The sequence below is a fragment of the Lissotriton vulgaris genome, chromosome 6, assembly GCF_964263255.1.
Source record: "Lissotriton vulgaris chromosome 6, aLisVul1.2, whole genome shotgun sequence".
Lineage (NCBI taxonomy): Eukaryota > Metazoa > Chordata > Amphibia > Caudata > Salamandridae > Lissotriton > Lissotriton vulgaris.
The window spans coordinates 1,608,280,170-1,608,298,712 of record NC_141694.1 but is presented as its reverse complement, the minus strand read 5'-3'; the positions used below and the strand labels follow the sequence as shown (position 1 = coordinate 1,608,298,712).

Sequence of the window (18,543 nt, the reverse complement as noted above, 5' to 3'; positions counted from 1 at the left end):
GTGTTCAGGGCCTACCTTCCAAAATGTGATTTGTAAAACTAGGTAGCAATTTTCTACGACTGCAATTTCAGTTGCAAACCACTGGTAGGTCACCGATCTTCAAAGGATTGTGAGGCAGATTTACAAGCACCTTGCGCCACTTTTGCGTCACATTTAACATGGGAAAAGTCACGCAAAAGTGGCGCAAGGGGCTGGTAAATTTGCACCTATGTATCCCATTCGCAGATTGGAAGGGGTTCCCGTAGGACCCTTTTCCCTTAGTAAATGAATGTGTTTGGAAGAGGGAAATTGTCCAGAGGACTACTGCCAACACCTAAACTAAGGTTTAAAAATATAATATTTTTTCTAAAATGCAGGTCCGTTTTCTTTAAGGAAAGTAAGCTGCATTAAAAAAAAAAACATACTTAGGTTAAATGTGATTAAAGACTTAGGGGTTTTCTGACCACAGCAGGCCACCATCCCTGTGTTGGCATCCAATCGGATCAAATCGCCTCATGAGCTTGGTCCAATTGCTCCTCACTCCAAAATAGAGAGTTTGTAAACTGACCTAGTACTTACTACAAAGGTTGGTTTGCAAAATCAGAATCAAATTCCAAAAAGTTGTTGCTTAATTCGCAACCACTTTTTAAAATCAGTTCTTTGTACATCTTGCACCAACTCTGGAGGTTCTCAGTTCCACGTTTCTTTGCATTTTCACCTATTTGATAACCATCATTAAACTGTTGTGGTTTGTTCTGGTTTTGAATTGATAGCTCTATAATAAATCTTTGTTTACAAGCGTAACATTTTGTTCTCTTTTTATAGGAACATTTTGAAAGGAATGAAGGAGCTTCGGGATGTCTTAAGAATTGTGGAAACTAAAGCAACCCAAACCTTTAAAATGGTAAGGACTAACTATATATGCACAAAGTTAAATTATTGACTCCTTTTTAACTATATTGAAACTGTTGCACCCTTGGTCGATTTTTAAGGGGTCACAGCTTGCTAAGGTAGTAATATGACTAAGGCAGAGGGCTGTTGGCACATTTCACACATTTAATATAGTTCTCTATTTTAGACTAGTGCTGTACTTTTGATGCTTTAGTGACACAAGTGCCTTTGTCAGTGGTTGAAGTGGCCAAATATTAAGGGACAAGGCTAGAAAAGGGCCAAAAGAACTATACATAGACCCAACTGTCCTTCCCAAGAACCTCTCTGTCATTGGCAAAGTGTCAAGAATGGGAGGGGACACGGCCAAGCCAACAATTCCTATTGCACTTACTTCTTTAGAAACTCAAAACATTTGTTGGCCTACCTACGAAATGAAGCCTGTTGACCCCTTCTTACTCTCAGTGCTTAATTTGTGGAGATATTTGCTGGAATGCTGGTGCACCAGTACTTATTCATGACAGTCCACCACATTGTGGTGTTTATTAAAAATCTGCAGATTTTTTACAATTTCATATACTTTAAAATCATAATGAAACCAGCCAGTCAATGCCATCCTCACAGCATGATGTGAATTTCAATGGTCCAAAATGTGTTGCTTGTTTGAATGGGATGGTTAGAAGGTAGCACTAGAAATGGCATTTGGTAGCGCAGGAAGCAGCAGCGTGTAGTGTGAGCTGCCGAGGCCTCCTGAGGAATATATTGGTGCCTGGCACTTACGTTTTACAAATTAAACACAGTTATAGTTTTCATGTGTTGTTTCCAGTTGTGGCTTGCCCACTAGGCTTTGTCCCACCATTTACAACTAGATGCCCTCACTGCATTGCCCTGCTGTGAAGGAGCATTCCCTGCTCCTTATGCCATTTACTTAAGTATGCTGACATTTTTTATTTTTCCTTTTTCGCATATACGGGCCGATAGTACCTCCATCCCTGAAGCACATAGGCAATGACTAAGGGCCAGATGTACGACCCTTGTAAATTGCACTTCACAATTTGCGCTCAATTGCGAGTCGCAAATTGCAAGGCACAATTTGCAATGTACTACAGTGTCAGAGACTGATTGCGATTCCCAATGGGGTCGCAAAATGCGAGGCTTATGAATATTAATGATCAACTCACAATCTGCGACCCCATTGGAAATTGCTGACCTTCCCAGGGATGATGGCGTGCTGGTCTCAGCAGACCACCATGTCTGGGACTTCTGTTCTGTAAAGATGTTTTTTTTGTTTTTTTAAAATGCAACCCGCTTTCCACAATAGGAAAACGGGATGCATTAAAAAAAATTGTTTAATTTTTTAAGGGCAGGCAGTGGTCCCTTGGACCACTGCTTGCCCCTAAAAAATATTTCCGCCTGCATTTGCAACGGGAATGTGTCCCCTGGGGACCCCATCCCTTTTGCGAGTGCATTACCACCCTCATGAACAGGGTGGTAACTTGTGAGTGTTTTGCAACCGCAATTGTGGTTGCAAAACATTCATTCATGGCTTTGGGGTTGCTATTAGGAAGGGAACACCCATTCCTAATATTGACTAGCAATTCCTAAATAGCGAGTCGCAAATAAATTGCGACTCGCTATTTAGGAATAGTACATGACCCTTTGACATTTTGCATGCGCAAACGGGTCGCAAACCCGTTTGCGCATGCAAAATAGGTTCGTACATCTGTCCCAACATGCTTTACACATTTGCTGCTTGTTTTCTCAGAATTGTCTTCTTTCAAGAATGTATGGAATTGTGTGTTATGAATTATTTGAAAGAGTGTCAGAGGACAAAGCTGGGCTCAGGAGCAAAGAGTCTTGTTCCACAGGTAATGCCTTTTTTAGGTAATGAATGAGGCAGGCATATTAAACTATGCTTCTGCCTCACGTAGGAACATATGCTTTTCTCCCATGGGTGCTAGAATTAGCAGAGTGAATAAACTATTCTGATGGTATTTTAGACTGCAGTCACTGTAGACTGCTGATCAGCAAGCCTGCACATATGCTATCACCCCTAACACATGGTGAAAAGATGGCTAATCCGCACTGGCATATTTCACTTTTAAGTAAGGCTGTTGTAGCAAGGCACAGAAAGTGTATCAGTGAAAAAAAATCAAATATTGCATCACATATGAATTACTTTAAAAGCATGTCTGCCACTGCAGCCTTATAGCCTATGCTCTCAAAAGGAGCAACATCACATTTCATAGTAAAGCACTTTAACATGTGGAAAGTAATGTCAGTGCTAAGTGAAATGCCTTTGACACAATTGGACCTAGGTATATAACATGAAAAATAACATGTAAACATGGGCCATATGCAATTCAAAATTGGCGCGTATCCACAGTAACCACATTAAAGGTGTCATTACTCTGTGTAGCATCTTGCTTCATTATTGTGAAAGGAAGTTATGCCTACAAACTTAATAAACACAATCTGGTTAGGTCACAACACAGTTCAATAAGAAACTCTGCTTAACGTTTGGTATCTATGCACAAGCAGCAGCACCACCCCATGGAATGGAGCCTTAAGTTCAAGCAATATCAAATAAGGTTAAAGTTAAGAGCAAAACACAATAAAAATCCCAATCTAATTTATAAACTTTGAGAAAAAATGATAGATAGGACTCCCATCAATACAACATTCTAATCTCAGCTTAGTAAGAGTGGTGCCTAGTTGTCCAGAAAGAGCAATGCCCACTATGTTTTTCCCTAATAATAACCAGTGCAACAATCTTATCTCCCTTAAAAAGTAACCCATCAACCAAGGACAATTCACCAGACACCAAAGAGAGAAAGAAGTAAGGAAAGAAGATGGGGAGGCCAAAACTAAACTCATCCTTTGCATGGAGATAAATACTGAGTGTCCCAAAACCAGTATAAATCCCTCTTTACTAATACTCCATGATTCATGTCCCTCCCCCGTGACCTTAGGCAATAAACAACAAGAGCCACACTTTATGGAGATAACTTAAGGGAGTAGGAAAGATACTACCCAAAGTTAACAGTTAGGATTTTCTTTCCTGTTTTACACTTACCTAGGTTTATCCTCTTCTTTTGAGGGTATTTCAGCCAGGGTTCCCACAACCTGCAACAATTACATCACCTGGCATGAGATTGGATTAAAATGACCTCCTGACAATATATTTGTCAAGTCCAGGTCATGAGCTATAGATAGTCCTAATGTTCTAAATAAATGGATCCTGATAGACTATACCATCACACAGTTGGAACTCTTTCGTCTTTTACTAAACAGAGAAGTAGATTTTCCTTCCCCTGCCTCATCAAATCCACGCTGTTAGACCTGTCAGCCTGAGGGTGGTCTTCCCCGAAAACTTTTGCCTTCCTCCTCCATTTTTGCTGATCTCGTTTATGCTGGCCATAAGTCTCTGTATGTTTTACCACTGCTGAACAGTGCTAAAGTGCATGTGCTCCCTCAGTAAAACTAGTAACATTGGCTTATCCCCAATTGGTATATTTGATTTACTTATAAGTCACTAGTAAAGTGGTACTAGATGCACCCAGCGCCTGTAAATTACATAATACTAGTTGGCCTGCAGCACTTATTGTGCCAATCACTTAAGTATCCCTTTAAACATGTCTCAGGCCTGCCATGGCAGACTGTGTGCGTGTAGTTTTAAACTGCCATTTCAACCTGGCAAAATAAACCTTTTGCCAGGCCAACAACTTTCTTTATGATATATGTCACCCATAGGGTAGACTCTGTACAGCCCAAGGATCAGGGTTCAGTACATTTCAAACGTAGGACATGACATTTTAAGTTTTAGATGTGACATCTATTTTAAGTTTTTTATGCCCTCTGTAGTGAAAAACTCTTAGTGCCACATGTATCAACATTTGTAATAGCGATTATCTAATTGCGATTTTCTGCAGGTAATCGCTATTAAAAATGTTTGAAACGCCAAGAGTCTCAAATAGCCATTCGTAGGGGGTCGCAAATTGACCTACCTCATTAATAATAATGAGGTAGGTTGCAATTTGCGACCCCCTAGGAATCGCTAAAATCATGGAGATGGTGGACTGCTGGGGTTAGGAGACCACCATGTCCGTGATTGTTTTTAAATAAAGTGGAAAACGTGTTGCGTTTAAAAAAAAAAAAAGAAAAGTTTTCTTTTAATTTTTTTTAAGTTAGCAGTGGTCTGTGGGACCACTGCCTGCTCTTAAAAAAAGTTTTGCATACATTCACAAAGGGAAGGGGACCCCTTCCTATTTGCAAATGGGTTACCACCTACTTGAAGTAGGTGGTTAAAATGCAAAGGGTTTATGACAGTATTTTGGTCACAAAACATTCTTACATACCAATGCAATTCGGTATTAGGAAGGGACGCCCTAAACACACCCCTTCCTAATAGCGAATCGCTAACCGATTTTGCAATTCAGTAATATGTTACGGAAGCGCAAAATAGGGTTAGGTACATTGGGGAAACCTTTTTCCCAATGGAAAATGGCCCAATTCTGTGAAACAGGCCGTTTGCGACGTTAAAAAAGGTACATACATGTGGCTTTTAAATTTGTTTTTTCAATACTGCAAGGCCAACCTCTCCTATAGTATAACATTGAAGTGACTTTATTACATTTATTAAGCTGTCATTTTCAAATTGGAACAGGTGACCCGTTCATGTTTGGTGTCTTTGGAATTGTAATGACAAATCCTCTTTTTGTAGAGTTGGATTTTAAATTGCAATTTTGAAATGCCTTATTTTTAGAAAGTTTGCATTGTCCTGCATTAGCCATCAGTGCCTGTAGCCTATCCCCGGGTCACATAACTGTGTGTAGCTGACATTTGGGCTTTGTGTATCCCTCCTAGATGGCTACACACAATAGAGAGCTGAAGAGTGCCTGTATTGACCATCACTGGCAGGATGGGAGCTAGAGCTGGGCACAGCCTTACTTACATAGGGATTTTCTGTCTCTTGCCTCCACCTAAAGGGCTTCCTACCACCTATAGTTAGTTTGGAGCCAATTCAGAAAAGGCAGGATGGCTGGGGACTTCAAAGGGAAACCTTTAGAAGCTTCTCTCACTTTCCAGAAGAAGGTGAACAGGTATAAATATTGAACCTCAGACACCAACTCTTCAGTACACTTCTGGACATGTGTATACTCTGCCAGGAAGGACTGCTGTGCTGCTGAAAGGACAGCCACTCTACTAACTGCTGCTCTGCTGTGCTGACCTGCTGCTTGATGCCCTCCTGCCTGGGTGAGACGGACTGGACCTGCATCTGTTTAACCCAGGACCACCAGAGTGACTTCAAGGGCTAGGTGGCTGACCTCCTGAATTGAGTCTCAAGGACAGAAGGCTCCAACAACCTTGACCCCAGCACCTGGACACTGCCATCTGTAAATCTACCCTGCCAAGTGGTGTTACCCCAGTCCTGAACCCTTGGAAGTGGGCCTACGGTGCTCTACCAGCCTCTTTGGATCCAGCAGAACTGACACAGCTCCTCTGCTGTGCAGTGCAACCACGACAGAACAGACTCATTGCTGCTGCTGTGTAGATCTTCTCTATCACAAAGACCTGCACCATAGCCCATTGCCTCATTAGAACTGCCACTTTGTGATGCATCCTTGACACAGGTCCTCAGATCCCTCATTGATAGCAGCTGTGACTATGACAACTGGATTCCGTGTCACAGCCTCACAGCTCATTTGAAGCAACTCATTGCCCAACTGCACAGTGCACCCTGGACACTGGACTTTGCATTGCAAGGCCATGTTGATGGCATCCTCGATGATGACGCAGGACCTCGCAACGCAGCTTCGCCACATCTTAGAACCAACTAATCACCTCAGCTACATGATGCATATGCAACACAGACCTTCGCAATGCTTCTCCAAACCAGGATTTCAGGTACTTTGTTCAGTGGGCCTAACTGGGTCCATGTAGCCGGCTGGTGCTCCATCATGGTTGGCCTGAACTTGTGGCTTTGTTCCGGGGCATGTCAACCAGTTAGCCACAGTTGGCACTTTTGGCTTTTTTGGCGCTATTATTTCTGAAATCTTTAAAGTTTAATATCTCCAGTTCTACTAATTAGATTTTTGTTGTTTTGGTCTTGTTTTATTTATTAACAATTACTCTATTGTTGTAATCTGGTGTGGAATCATTTTTGTTGTATGTTTTCACTTTATTACTTTTTGAAGTGTTGCACAACTACTGTACATATTGCCTCGGAGTTAAGCCTCACTGCTGTGTGTGAAGCTACCTGAGGGTTGAGCATAGGTTAACTTAGAGTTGGCTTGTGACTTCACCATGACAAGGATTGTGATTCCTGCTGAGTAGGGTTTCATCCCCCTTAATCAGTAACCCAATTTCATACACATGCCCCATCCCTGGTAAAAAAAAAACTCAATGTTATAATGTCTTTAAGAAGATGATAGTCATTTAATATCTGTGGACCCTTATTGCAAACACATTGACTTGCCCCATAGGTATCTCTCTTGTGAAATTTTCTTGCTTCCTCATCGTGGCTGTCCTTTCTGTTTGCTATTGAAAACCCTTTTTCCCAAGTAAAATGTAGTAAATTAGCACACGTCCCTGGCTTGTAAACTCCAAAACGTACGTTTTGTTGGTACAAGCTTGTTTAGAAGTGGTAAATGTTTTGTGCAGTTCAGCCAGGGGTAAGCCACCACCCAAATAATTCATCTTGCCCTGGTAGTTGGGTCAGGGGACCTGAGTCAGGTCTACTGTGTTTGTGTTGCTTTTTCATTGCAGGCCAAGAATAAAAGACAAAACAGTGGCCTTTGCTGTGAACAGGAGAGAGGGACAGAGAGATACATATGGCGGATGAATTTTTAAAATATGAAACCAGATAACCCGGAATCAAAACCTGCTTCCCAAACCTGCTTCCCAGCTTATTTGAATTGTGTGACCTAGGTAAACATCTAATTTCACAGTTCCTCCTTCTACTTTATCACTCATGAGAACATTTTTAAATACGTGAGTTCAGGGTGCGTGTTTTGTACAAGCACCTCTTATTATTGATATAATAGTCTATAATGTTGCTCCATCTACAATAAGAATCTAGGCCACGTTTAGGGTTTACATGACTACTTTGGATTTGCATGAATGGCCTGGGGGCTATTCATAAACTGCATTCTGTAGTTCAAGCAGGACAAACTTACTACAAAATGCTATTCACAAACTGCATTTTGTAGCAGTACAAACATACTACAAAATGCTATTCACAAACTGCATTTTGTAGCAGTACAAAAATACTACAAAATGCTATTCACAAACTGCACTTTTAAATTTCAAATGTTTTTTTCACAGTAGTACTTTAGAAGTGCAGTTTGTGAATAGCATTTTGTAGTATGTTTGTAGTACTATTGTACAACTCCACAATGCTCTGCTAAATGCAGTTTGTGAATAGCCTCCAGGGCCACCAATTTGGTGGAGACATGTAAGTTACACTTTGGAGCAAATTTGCACTAGGAATTTGTGAATAGCCAAAAAGCAATAAACATACTCACAAGTGTAAATCAATTAAAAGTGCAAGTTACCTTTGTGAATTAGGCCCATACAGAGACTAGTTTACCAAACAAATGTTACAGCTGCAACCAGCGAAGTAGTCCTTGAATGGATGGAATTCACATTTTTGTAAAGCGCGAACAATCACCCGTAAGGGTCTCCAGGCTCCAGGCGCTGGGGGCCGTCAGGAAGATCAAGCAAGCTATTGCCCAGAGTCACATGGTGCTGGGCTACTCTGCTGCCGGTGCCGGGGATCGAACCGTGATCACCAGATTCCAGCGTCAGTCACCCTGGCCGCAGCGCCACACCTCTCCCTGGAAACGTACTACTTTTCAGAATTCACAAACATTGGCAGTAGTAGACCTCGAAAGCTGTGCCAATTATACATTTCCAGGCATACTACTGCCAATCAAACACCAAAAATGTGATGACATGACTATTTGCAAATAGTCTAACCAGTTGCAACTGCTTGGGGTAGCATTCTAACCCTTCTCTTTGTGCCCACAGTGCCACCCTAGGTAGAGGCCCATCTAATGCAAAACTGAACCTGTTCCTCCTGGAAAAGGGTAGATCTCGAATCTTGGTCTTTTCATCCCTCCACTCTGCAGCTTTTTTAGTTTGGATAGATTCACACCCCACGAATCTCTCTGATTAAGTTACGCCCCTTAGTGAAGCAACACACAGGTGGCTCTATTATGCTAATTGCAGCTATCCCTTGCGTGCAATTTTTTCAATTCAATTCAAAGACATTTATAAAGCGCGCTACTTACCCGGAGGGTCTCAAGGCGCTTGGGGGTGGGGGATCCGCTACTGCTCGAACAGCCAGGTCTTGAGCTTCTTCCTGAAGGAGAGGTGGTCTTGGGTCAGGCGCAGGTCGGCCGGGAGGGAGTTCCAGGTCTTGGCGGCCAGGTAGGAGAAGGATCTTCCTCCTGTTGTCGCTCTTCGGATGCGGGGGACGACGGCGAGGGCGTGGTTGGTCGATCGGAGGTGGCGTTTAGGAGCGTAGAAGTTGAGGCGGTTGTTGAGGTAAGTCGGGCCTTGGTCGTGTAGGGCTTTGTGTGCGTGGGTGAGGAGGCAGAAGGTGATTCTCTTGTTGACGGGGAGCCAGTGCAGGTCTCTCAGATGTCCGGAGATGTGGCTGCGTCGGGGGATGTCGAGGATGAGTCTGGCTGAGTCGTTCTGGATCCGCTGGAGTCTCTTCTGGAGCTTGGCGGTGGTTCCGGCGTAGAGGGCGTTGCCGTAGTCCAGTCGGCTGGTGACGAGGGCCTGGGTGACCGTCTTCCTGGTCTCGGTGGGGATCCACCGGAAGATCTTCCGTAGCATGCGCAGGGTATTGAAGCAGGACGAGGAGACGGCGTTGACTTGTCTGGTCATGGAGAGGGAGGAGTCCAGGATGAAGCCCAGGTTGCGTGCGTGGTCTGTCGGTTTGGGTGCGGTGCCCAGGGCGGGGGGCCACCAGGAGTCGTCCCAGGCGGAGGTCGAGGAGCCCAGGATGAGGACTTCCGTCTTGTCTGAGTTCAGTTTCAGGCGGCTGGTCGTCATCCACTCCGCTACGTCTTTCATCCCTTCGTGTAGGTTGGCTCTGGCGGTGGCGGGGTCGTTGGTCAGGGAGAGGATCAGCTGGGTGTCGTCGGCGTAGGAGATGATTTTGAGGCCATGTTGGCGTGCGATGGCCGCCAGGGGGCTCATGTAGACGTTGAAGAGGGTGGGGCTGAGCGAGGACCCTTGAGGGACGCCGCAGATGACTTCGGTGGCCTCTGACTTGTACGGTGGCAGGCGGACTCTCTGTGTCCTTCCGTCGAGGAAGGAGATGATCCATTCCAGTGCCTTCTCTTGGATTCCGACGTTGCTGAGGCGCTGCACTAGGGTGCGGTGGCAGACAGTGCCGAATGCTGCGGAGAGGTCTAGGAGAATGAGGGCCGCTGTTTCTCCGTTGTCCAGCAGGGCTCTGATGTCGTCGGTGGCAGCAATGAGGGCGGTCTCGGTGCTGTGGTTGGCTCGGAAGCCTGACTGTGAGGGGTCGAGGGATCCATTCGTCTCGAGGAAGGCGGCCAGCTGCTTGTTGACTGTCTTCTCGATGACTTTGGCTGGAAACGGGAGGAGCGAGATGGGGCGGTAATTCTTGAGTTCGGTGGGGTCCGCTGTTGGTTTCTTTAGTAGAGCGCTGAGTTCGGCGTGCTTCCAGCTCTCAGGGAAGGCGGCGGTGTCGAAGGAGGTGTTGATGATGTCTCGCAGGTGGGGTGCGATGACCGCGTCGGCCTTGTTGAAGACGTGGTGAGGGCAGGGGTCGGTCGGAGATCCGGAGTGGATAGAGTTCATCGTGCTGATGGTGTCTTCGGTGTTGATCGGTGCCCAGGCGCTGAGGGTGGTGGTAGGGGGCGTTGGTGCGGTCGTGGGGAGCGTTGGTTGTGTGCTGAAGCTGTTGTGTATGTCCGCGATCTTGTTGTGGAAGTAGGAGGCGAGGGAGTTGCAGAGGTTTTGCGATGGGGTGATGTCGTTGGATCCGGCGTTGGGGTTGGAGAGCTCTTTCACGATGTTGAAGAGTTCCTTGCAGTTGTGTGCGTTGTTGTCCAGTCGGTCCTTGAATGCTGGTTTCTTGGTGGCGCGGATCAGTTGGTGGTGCTTTCGGGTGGCGAGCTTGAGGGTGGTCCTGTTGTCCGGTGTTGGCTCCCTTCTCCAGGCTATCTCGAGGGCTCGGCAGTTCTTCTTGGAGCTCTTGAGTTCGTCGGTGAACCATGGGGCCTTCTTGCTGCCGGGTCTGCTGGGCGGGGTCCTCAGTGGGGCGAGTTCGTCCGCGCAGTTGCTGATCCACTTCGTGAGGTTGTCGGCGGCCTGGCTGGGGTTCTCTGAGCTGGCGGGAGGGTGCTGGCTCAGGGAAGCGGCGAGTTGGTCGGCTGTGATCTTGTTCCAGCTTCTGCGGGGAACCTGTTGCTGGTGGTGGTGGGTCGTGGTTCTTCTGAAGCTGAAGTGGATGTAGCTGTGGTCCGTCCAGTGGAGTGCGGTGGCGTGGCTGAAGACGATGTCCTTGCTGGATGAGAAGACAGCGTCTAGTGTGTGTCCGGCGAGGTGGGTGGGGGTGGTCACCAGCTGCTTGAGTCCGAGGTTGGCGAGGTTGTCAAGCAGGGTGGTGGTGTTGCGGTCATTGTTGTTCTCCAGGTGGAAGTTGGTGTCCCGAGGAGGATGTAGTCAGCGGAGGGGAGGGCGTGCGGGCTGATGAAGTCGGCGATGTCTTCGCTGAATGGTGTGCGTGGTCCCGGGGGTCGGTAGATCAGGGTGCCTCTGAGGGTGGTCTTGGGGTCGGTGTGGATCTGGAAGTGGATGTGTTCGGCGGTTGTCAGGGTGTCGTCGGTGTTGGTCGAGATGCGGATGGTGTCTCTGTGGATGATGGCGATGCCTCCTCCGGTTTGGTTGTCGCGGTCTCTCCGGATGATCTTGTAGCCCTCTGGGATGGCGATGGCGATGTCGGGCGCTGAGGAGTCGTTCATCCAGGTTTCCTTGAGGAAGGCGACGTCAGGTGAAGTAGTGTCGAGGAGGTTCCAGAGTTGGACGGCGTGTCTGTGGACGGAGCGGGTGTTGAGCAGGATGCACTTCAGGTGGTTGCTGCTGGTGTTTGGCTTGGCGGGTGCTGGTACGGGGCAGGTCCGGATGCAGGCGAACTTGCAGGTGTGGCAGCTGAAGGGTCCGTGGGTGCGTCTCGGGGTTGCTCGGTAGCATCCCGGGATTCGGCCGGTGTTGAGTGCGTTGAGGGTGGCGGCGTCGTAGGTCCGACGGGTGGGCTGGGGTCCTCGGGGGCCAGGGGTCCTGGCCCTGGGCGCGGTCCAGGCGCGGACGGGCGCAGACGGGCTTACCTTTGGCGCACCTTTGGCGCGCTTAGGGCGCACCCGCTGCGCGTGCATGCTGCGCGATGGCCACTTTGCCATATGAGGAGAGTGGGGGGGGCGGAGCGAGGGAGGGGCAGCTGGGAGGGGGAGCGGGGTGGCGAATGGGGATGGCGAACGAGGGCAGGGGGCGGGGCCGCAGGGGGGCAGCGGCAGGGGGGTGGCGGGAAACGCGGCCGGGCGATTAGGAGGGGGGGACACAGGGGGCTGGGAAAAACGGCGGCAAAGGAGTGCAAAGGCGGCGAGGCAAGGGGGCTGGGTAAAAAAACGGCGGAAAAGAGGAAAGAAGGCGGCGAGGCAAGGGGGGGAGCACGCTGGTCAGGAGCAGGCTAGTGTCAGGAGCTAGCTGGTGGGAACAGCGAGGCAGGAGCGAGGCAGGAGCGAGGCTGGAGCAGGCTGGCAGAGGTGGCACCAGGGGACGGGCGCACTCACGAGGAGTGTGCTCGGGGGTGACAAGCTGTTTAGAAGTGGAAGAATTTATCCAGAAAGTCTGTTTTTTTGCAGTTTGGAATCAATAAGAAATCAGACAGATGATTGTAGGTATGGATAAAATTATGTTGCTTCCTCGAAGCTATTTACATGTGCTGTTTATATGAGATGAAGTTTGAAATTGGGGTTGTGTAGTGCACTCCTTTATCAACACTTGTCCTTAAACTACTCTTCTCCTAGGTTTCAAGGGGGTGTGCTGGGTGGGGAGGAGGAGCCACCCTCCACAAAGCTTAGAATAGATATGAACTAGTAGCTGACGTCATTAGACCCTACCCGGACTACCTATGGCAGAAATCCATCTGCCTATATAACCTGCAAACTTATTAATGCTTATATGTTATTTCAAAAATTTTAATCGTGACCAATCATTTCACAATTTCTGGTTTTTAAACATTCTGTGTATACATTTAAAATAAACAATCAGTGTTTCTTAGACTTATTCTAGACATTAAATTTGCTGTCTAAACAAGAAAAGTAAATAGAAATAAACAAATAATCCAGTCCTAATGCATTTCGGGAGAATTTACCTTCGTCAGGGCGCTGAAAAACATAATATAATATGCATGTATAAACATTGGTTAAACCGACATTCAGCACTTACAATATTAACGCAATTAATTCACATTAAGTTGTACACAATTCATCAAAAGAAGCTTTACATCATGGTATATCAGTCTATTGAAATAAGAAAGACATTAAGACACAAAAAGACCGTTGCGTCAGACATATATAAAAAAATGTGAAGTCAACACCAAGAGCACATATAAAATGAGGAATATACATTGCCAGTATTTCGAATGGCGAAATAGAAAAGGACCTGTTTGCTAGATCGTAAATTGTAAAGAACTGAGGTTAAGAAACAAAATGACTGAATCTATTAAATGGATCCTTACCACAAGTGGTGCTGAAGAAAACTCGTTCTGATGCCTGCTGTCAGAGAAAACGCCTTAATTCAGTGAATTTCTATGGTTTAAATAGAATGGAAAGAAACTCAGTTTCTATTTACGACCCTGCCGTCATCGTTGTTAGTGGAATTACTGGAATTGCGTGTTCCATAACTTGCACAATGTAGACCAAAAATCACTACGAAGGACGATAATGTGGATTCACTCCACCGGCGGTGGTTGTGTGGATGACTGCAATAGAGCAACATAAAAAATAGAAACAAAATTTTAAGAGTGGTGCCCTCAGATTGTACGGTGTAAGTTCATAAATATAAACTTGCTAACAGATCTCTGAATGCGTACCTAAAGTCATAAGTTAGACAGCCGAAATATTCCCATTAAAAATCGCCCTTGGTTAAATAATTGATGTACGGGTTTCGGAGACTGAAATGTAAGCATAAGGACAATGCATAGTTATCGGGTCAGACCGTGCTTAGAAGTACGAGTCTAAGCTGTCTAAAAATTAAGTATGGGCGAAATTTGCGAATTCGCGAATTTGCGCGAAATAGAATTTGCAATCCACAAAATCCGCGAATTCGTGCGAATTTGCGGATTTTTGGTTTTTTGCGTGTCCGCGGGGTTTTTTGCGCATTCGCTTGGTTTTTTGCGCGTTTGCGGGTCTTTTTGCGTGTTCGCGGGGCTTTTTGCGTGTTCGCGGGCCGCTTGCATGGCGAAGTTATCCATGCGGTCGTGTATGGGCACAGCACCCTCTGGTTCACCACTGCCACCCTCTGGTTCATCACTGGCACCCTCTGGTTCACCACTGCCACCCTCTGGTTCACCCCTGCCACCCTCGAGTTCAGCACTGCCACTCTCTGGTTCCCCCCTGCCAAACTCTGTTTCAGCACTGTCACCCTCTGGTTCACCACTGCCACCCTCTGGTTCACGACTGCCACCCTCTGGTTCATCACAGCACCTCTGGTTCACCACTGCCACCCTCTGGTTAACCACTGTCACCCTCTGGTTCAGCACTGCCACCCTCTGGTTCACAACTGCCACCCTCTGGTTCACCCCTGCCACCCTCTGGTTCACCACTGCCACCCTCTGGTTTATCACAGCACCCTCTGGTTCACCCCTGCCACCCTCTGGTACAGCACTGTCACCCTCTGGTTCACCACTGCCACCCTCTGGTTCATCACAGAACCTCTGGTTCACCCCTGCCACCCTCTGGTACAGCACTGTCACCCTCTGGTTCACCACTGCCACCCTCTGGTTCATGACTGCCACCCTCTGGTTCATCACAGCACCTCTGGTTCACCACTGCCACCCTCTGGTTAACCACTGTAACCCTCTGGTTCAGCACTGCCACCCTCTGGTTCACCACTGCCACCCTCTGGTTCACCTCTGCCACCCTCTGGTTCACCACTGCCACCCTCTGGTTCACCCCTGCCACCCTCTGGTTCACCCCTGCCACCCTCTGATTCACCCCTGCCACCCTCTGGTACAGCACTGTCACCCTTTGGTTCACCACTGCCACCCTCTGGTTCACAACAGCACCTCTGGTTCACCACTGCCACCCTCTGGTTAACCACTGTCCCTCTCTGGTTCAGCACTGCCACCCTCTGGTTCACCACTGCCAACCTCTGGTTCACCACTGCCACCCTCTGGTTCACCACTGCCACCCTCTGGTTCACCCCTGCCACCATTTGGTTCATCACTGCCACCCTCTGGTTCACCCCTGCCACCCTCTGGTTCAGCACTGCCACCCTCTGGTTCAGCACTGTCACCCTCTGGTTCACCCCTGCCACCCTCTGGTTCATCACTGTCACCCTCTGGTTCATCACTGCCACCCTCTGGTTCACCATTGCCACCCTCTACCGAGTCCTTTTGTGACGCAGTGGCAGCACAAAAGATGCGCCATGGTGCTGGGTATTAACAACGTGACGCATCTGAGAGATGCGTCACGTTGTAAAGCCCTGCGCCATCAGGAGGCGTTCTGTCGCAGGGGAGGGCGTTCCTGCGCAGGAACGCCTCCTAAAAGTGGCTGAGTGAAATCTACAAGAATTTACTCAGTCACTTTTAGGCCAATGCTGCGTCAAAACCCTGCGCCTGCTTGAAGCCGGCGCAAGGCTTGATGCAGCATTGGGGAGATAGGGCCCCCCCAGAGCATTGCTGGAGCTGCTTTTTGTGCCTTTCTGCCCTCTGCATCACCACATCATCACTCAGCGCTACCCCAGCATCACTCAGCACCACCACATTATCACTCAGCACCACCACATTATCACTCAGCACCACCGCATTATCACTCAGCACCACCGCATTATCACTCAGCACCACCACATCACCACTCAGCGCCACCACAGCATCACTTAGTGCCACAACAGCATCACTCAGCGCCACCACATTATCACTCAGCACCACCACAGCACCCCTCAGCACCACCACAGCATCACTCAGCACCACAACAGCATCACTCAGCACCACCACAGCACCAATCAGCACCACCACAGCACCACTCAGCGCCACCACTGCATCACTCAGCACCACCACAGCATCACTCAGCACCACCACATTATCACTCAGCACCACCACAACACCACTCAGCACCACCACAGCATCACCCAGCACCACCACAGCATCACTCAGCACCACCACAGCACCACTCAGCACCACCCCAGCATCACTCAGCACCATCCCAGTATCACTCAGCACCACCACAGCACCACTCAGCATCACCACAGCACCACTCAGGGCCACCCCAGGATCAATGTGCGCAACCATTCAACAACTGGTTCAAATATGTTCTCTCAATGTTTCAAACTTTATTACAAATGTCACAAAAGATATTTCACTTCTGTTCTTGTATTTTCGTCACAATAAAATACACTGAACATAATCTTCACAAAAGTTATTTACAAAAGTTTAAGCTATTGCCATTATAAATTAAAATCACTTTTATTTAAGTATTAATTATTTTAAAAAATTAAAAGCCATTGTAATTTGTAATATCAATACAGCTAAGTCACGTAAATACAAAACATGTTGCATTACAAATGCTATAGGTGTCAAATTTGCGAAAGTTATAACTATTGGCATTGACCAATAGCTCAAACTTTCCTAATGCAAGACCTATTGCATTGCAAATGCTTGTTTTTATATCTGTCAGTGCTTCCTGTTGAGGTTTAATTTTCGTGACAGGCGCCTCATTGCCTACTTGTAACTATTCTCTGACCCTGCTTCAGGGGTCAGAGCAGGGTCAGAGAATAGTTGCTAGTAGGCAACGAGGCACCAGGAAGCACTTACAGGCTTACAGCAGCAGGTGCCCAAGTTGAAGTTAATTTCTTTGTAACCCTTTTGTAAAAGGTTACAAAAAATTAGCTTCAACTTTTGCACCTGCTGCTGTAACCCTGTAAGTTCTTGGCTGAAGATTCGTCCCCGCTGATTCGTGGATTTTACCGCGATTTCGCGAGATTCGCGGATCGCAAAATCGCGGAAAATCCGCAAATTCCGCGAGCGGAACGAATTTTCAGCCCATGCTTACTAAAAATCATAGAATAAAAGATGGACATACCTATAAAAATGAGAACAAGGTCGAAAATGTTCATGTGGAGTGGTCCCGAAATGGCAAGGAGCTTTTTAAAGATGTGGGGTACTGAAAAGTAAAAAAATAGAAGGACGTTTATATGAGATGTACATACATCTCCTCATCCTGGTTCAGGCCATATGGGGTAAATGTTCTCAATGCCAAAATCCATCATGACTCGCATTGTCGCAGTCTTGTTTCACGATTACCACCTCTTGCATGCTTGTTGATGCTTTCAATTCCGTAGAATTTTAAAGCCTTCCAATCACTGTCGTGCTTTTCCTCCATGTGCTTTGCCACCGCGTTGCTCCTGTCCTTATTTGTGGTAGCTCTCACATGTTCAAGAATTCGAAGTTTTGTTTCCTTTACAGTACTGCCCACGTACTTCAGAGGGCAGGGGCATTAGATAATATATACCACATATGGTGTCTTGCAGTTTATTAGCTGTTGAATGTTCCATTTTCTTTGATTATAACCTGTAAATGTTTTGGTGTTTTTTGCGATTTGACATGCCTTGCAGCTTGAGCACTTTACAAAGCCAGATGTCTTGAGCCAGTGTTTCTTCTTGATTTGATTCTTCCAATAATGGCTTTGTACTAACTTGTCCTTTAAATTGCCTGCTCGCCTGTAAGTTATTTTGGGGTGAGTTCCTACAATCTCTACCACCGTTGGGTCCATTTTTAAGAGTTTCCATTTTTTTCTCAGAATTTTCGTTATTTCCCCCGATTCTTGTGAATAAGTTGTTATGAATCTTATTTTTCTTTCTTCAGGTGGAGGTATTTTTTCTCTTAGGATTTCATCCCTTGTTTTTTCTTTAGATTTTTCCAGGCCTTTTTCAATTACTGTTTTTTGGTATCCTCTGCGCTCAAATTTTTTTGCTGTTTTTTTGCTATGTTTCTGCCATTCATTGTCCTCTGAACAGATTCTTCGAATTCTTAAGAATTCCCCATAAGGGATACTGCGAATTAGTGAGTTTTGATGGAAGCTGTTTGCATGCAAGACCGAATTGGTTGTAGTTATTTTACGGTGTAGTGTGGTTTGGATTTTTCCTTCATTGATATAAATCTCTGTGTTCAGAAAGGTTACACGTTCTTTGCTCATTGTGTGAGTGAATTTGATATATATATATAAACAAAACCCTTTCAGTCATAGAATGACGCATAAATTATGCAAAAAAGAAGGAGATAACTCTGGGTAGTTGTCCAGTTTAGGTGGAAAGCAGCTCCTGTAAGAGCACTCTCAACACCAGCGACACTCTAGATCTGCTCCCCTCAATTGTCAGTTTTTCTATCAAAGTTTTTAAGCATAGGATTAGCAC

At 46.6% G+C, this 18,543-nt stretch overlaps 1 protein-coding gene across 1 annotated transcript in view; it reads left to right on the top strand.

Annotated features, from left to right (window-relative positions):
- The window catches only part of TTC7A (tetratricopeptide repeat domain 7A), a 1,603,679-nt gene that overhangs the window by 414,888 nt on the left and 1,170,248 nt on the right, over positions 1–18,543 (top strand). Inside the window, exon 6 of the mRNA XM_086927774.1 lies at positions 805–883. Coding sequence (XP_086783900.1) covers positions 805–883 — 79 coding nt within the window. The remainder of the gene's footprint in view (positions 1–804; positions 884–18,543) is intronic.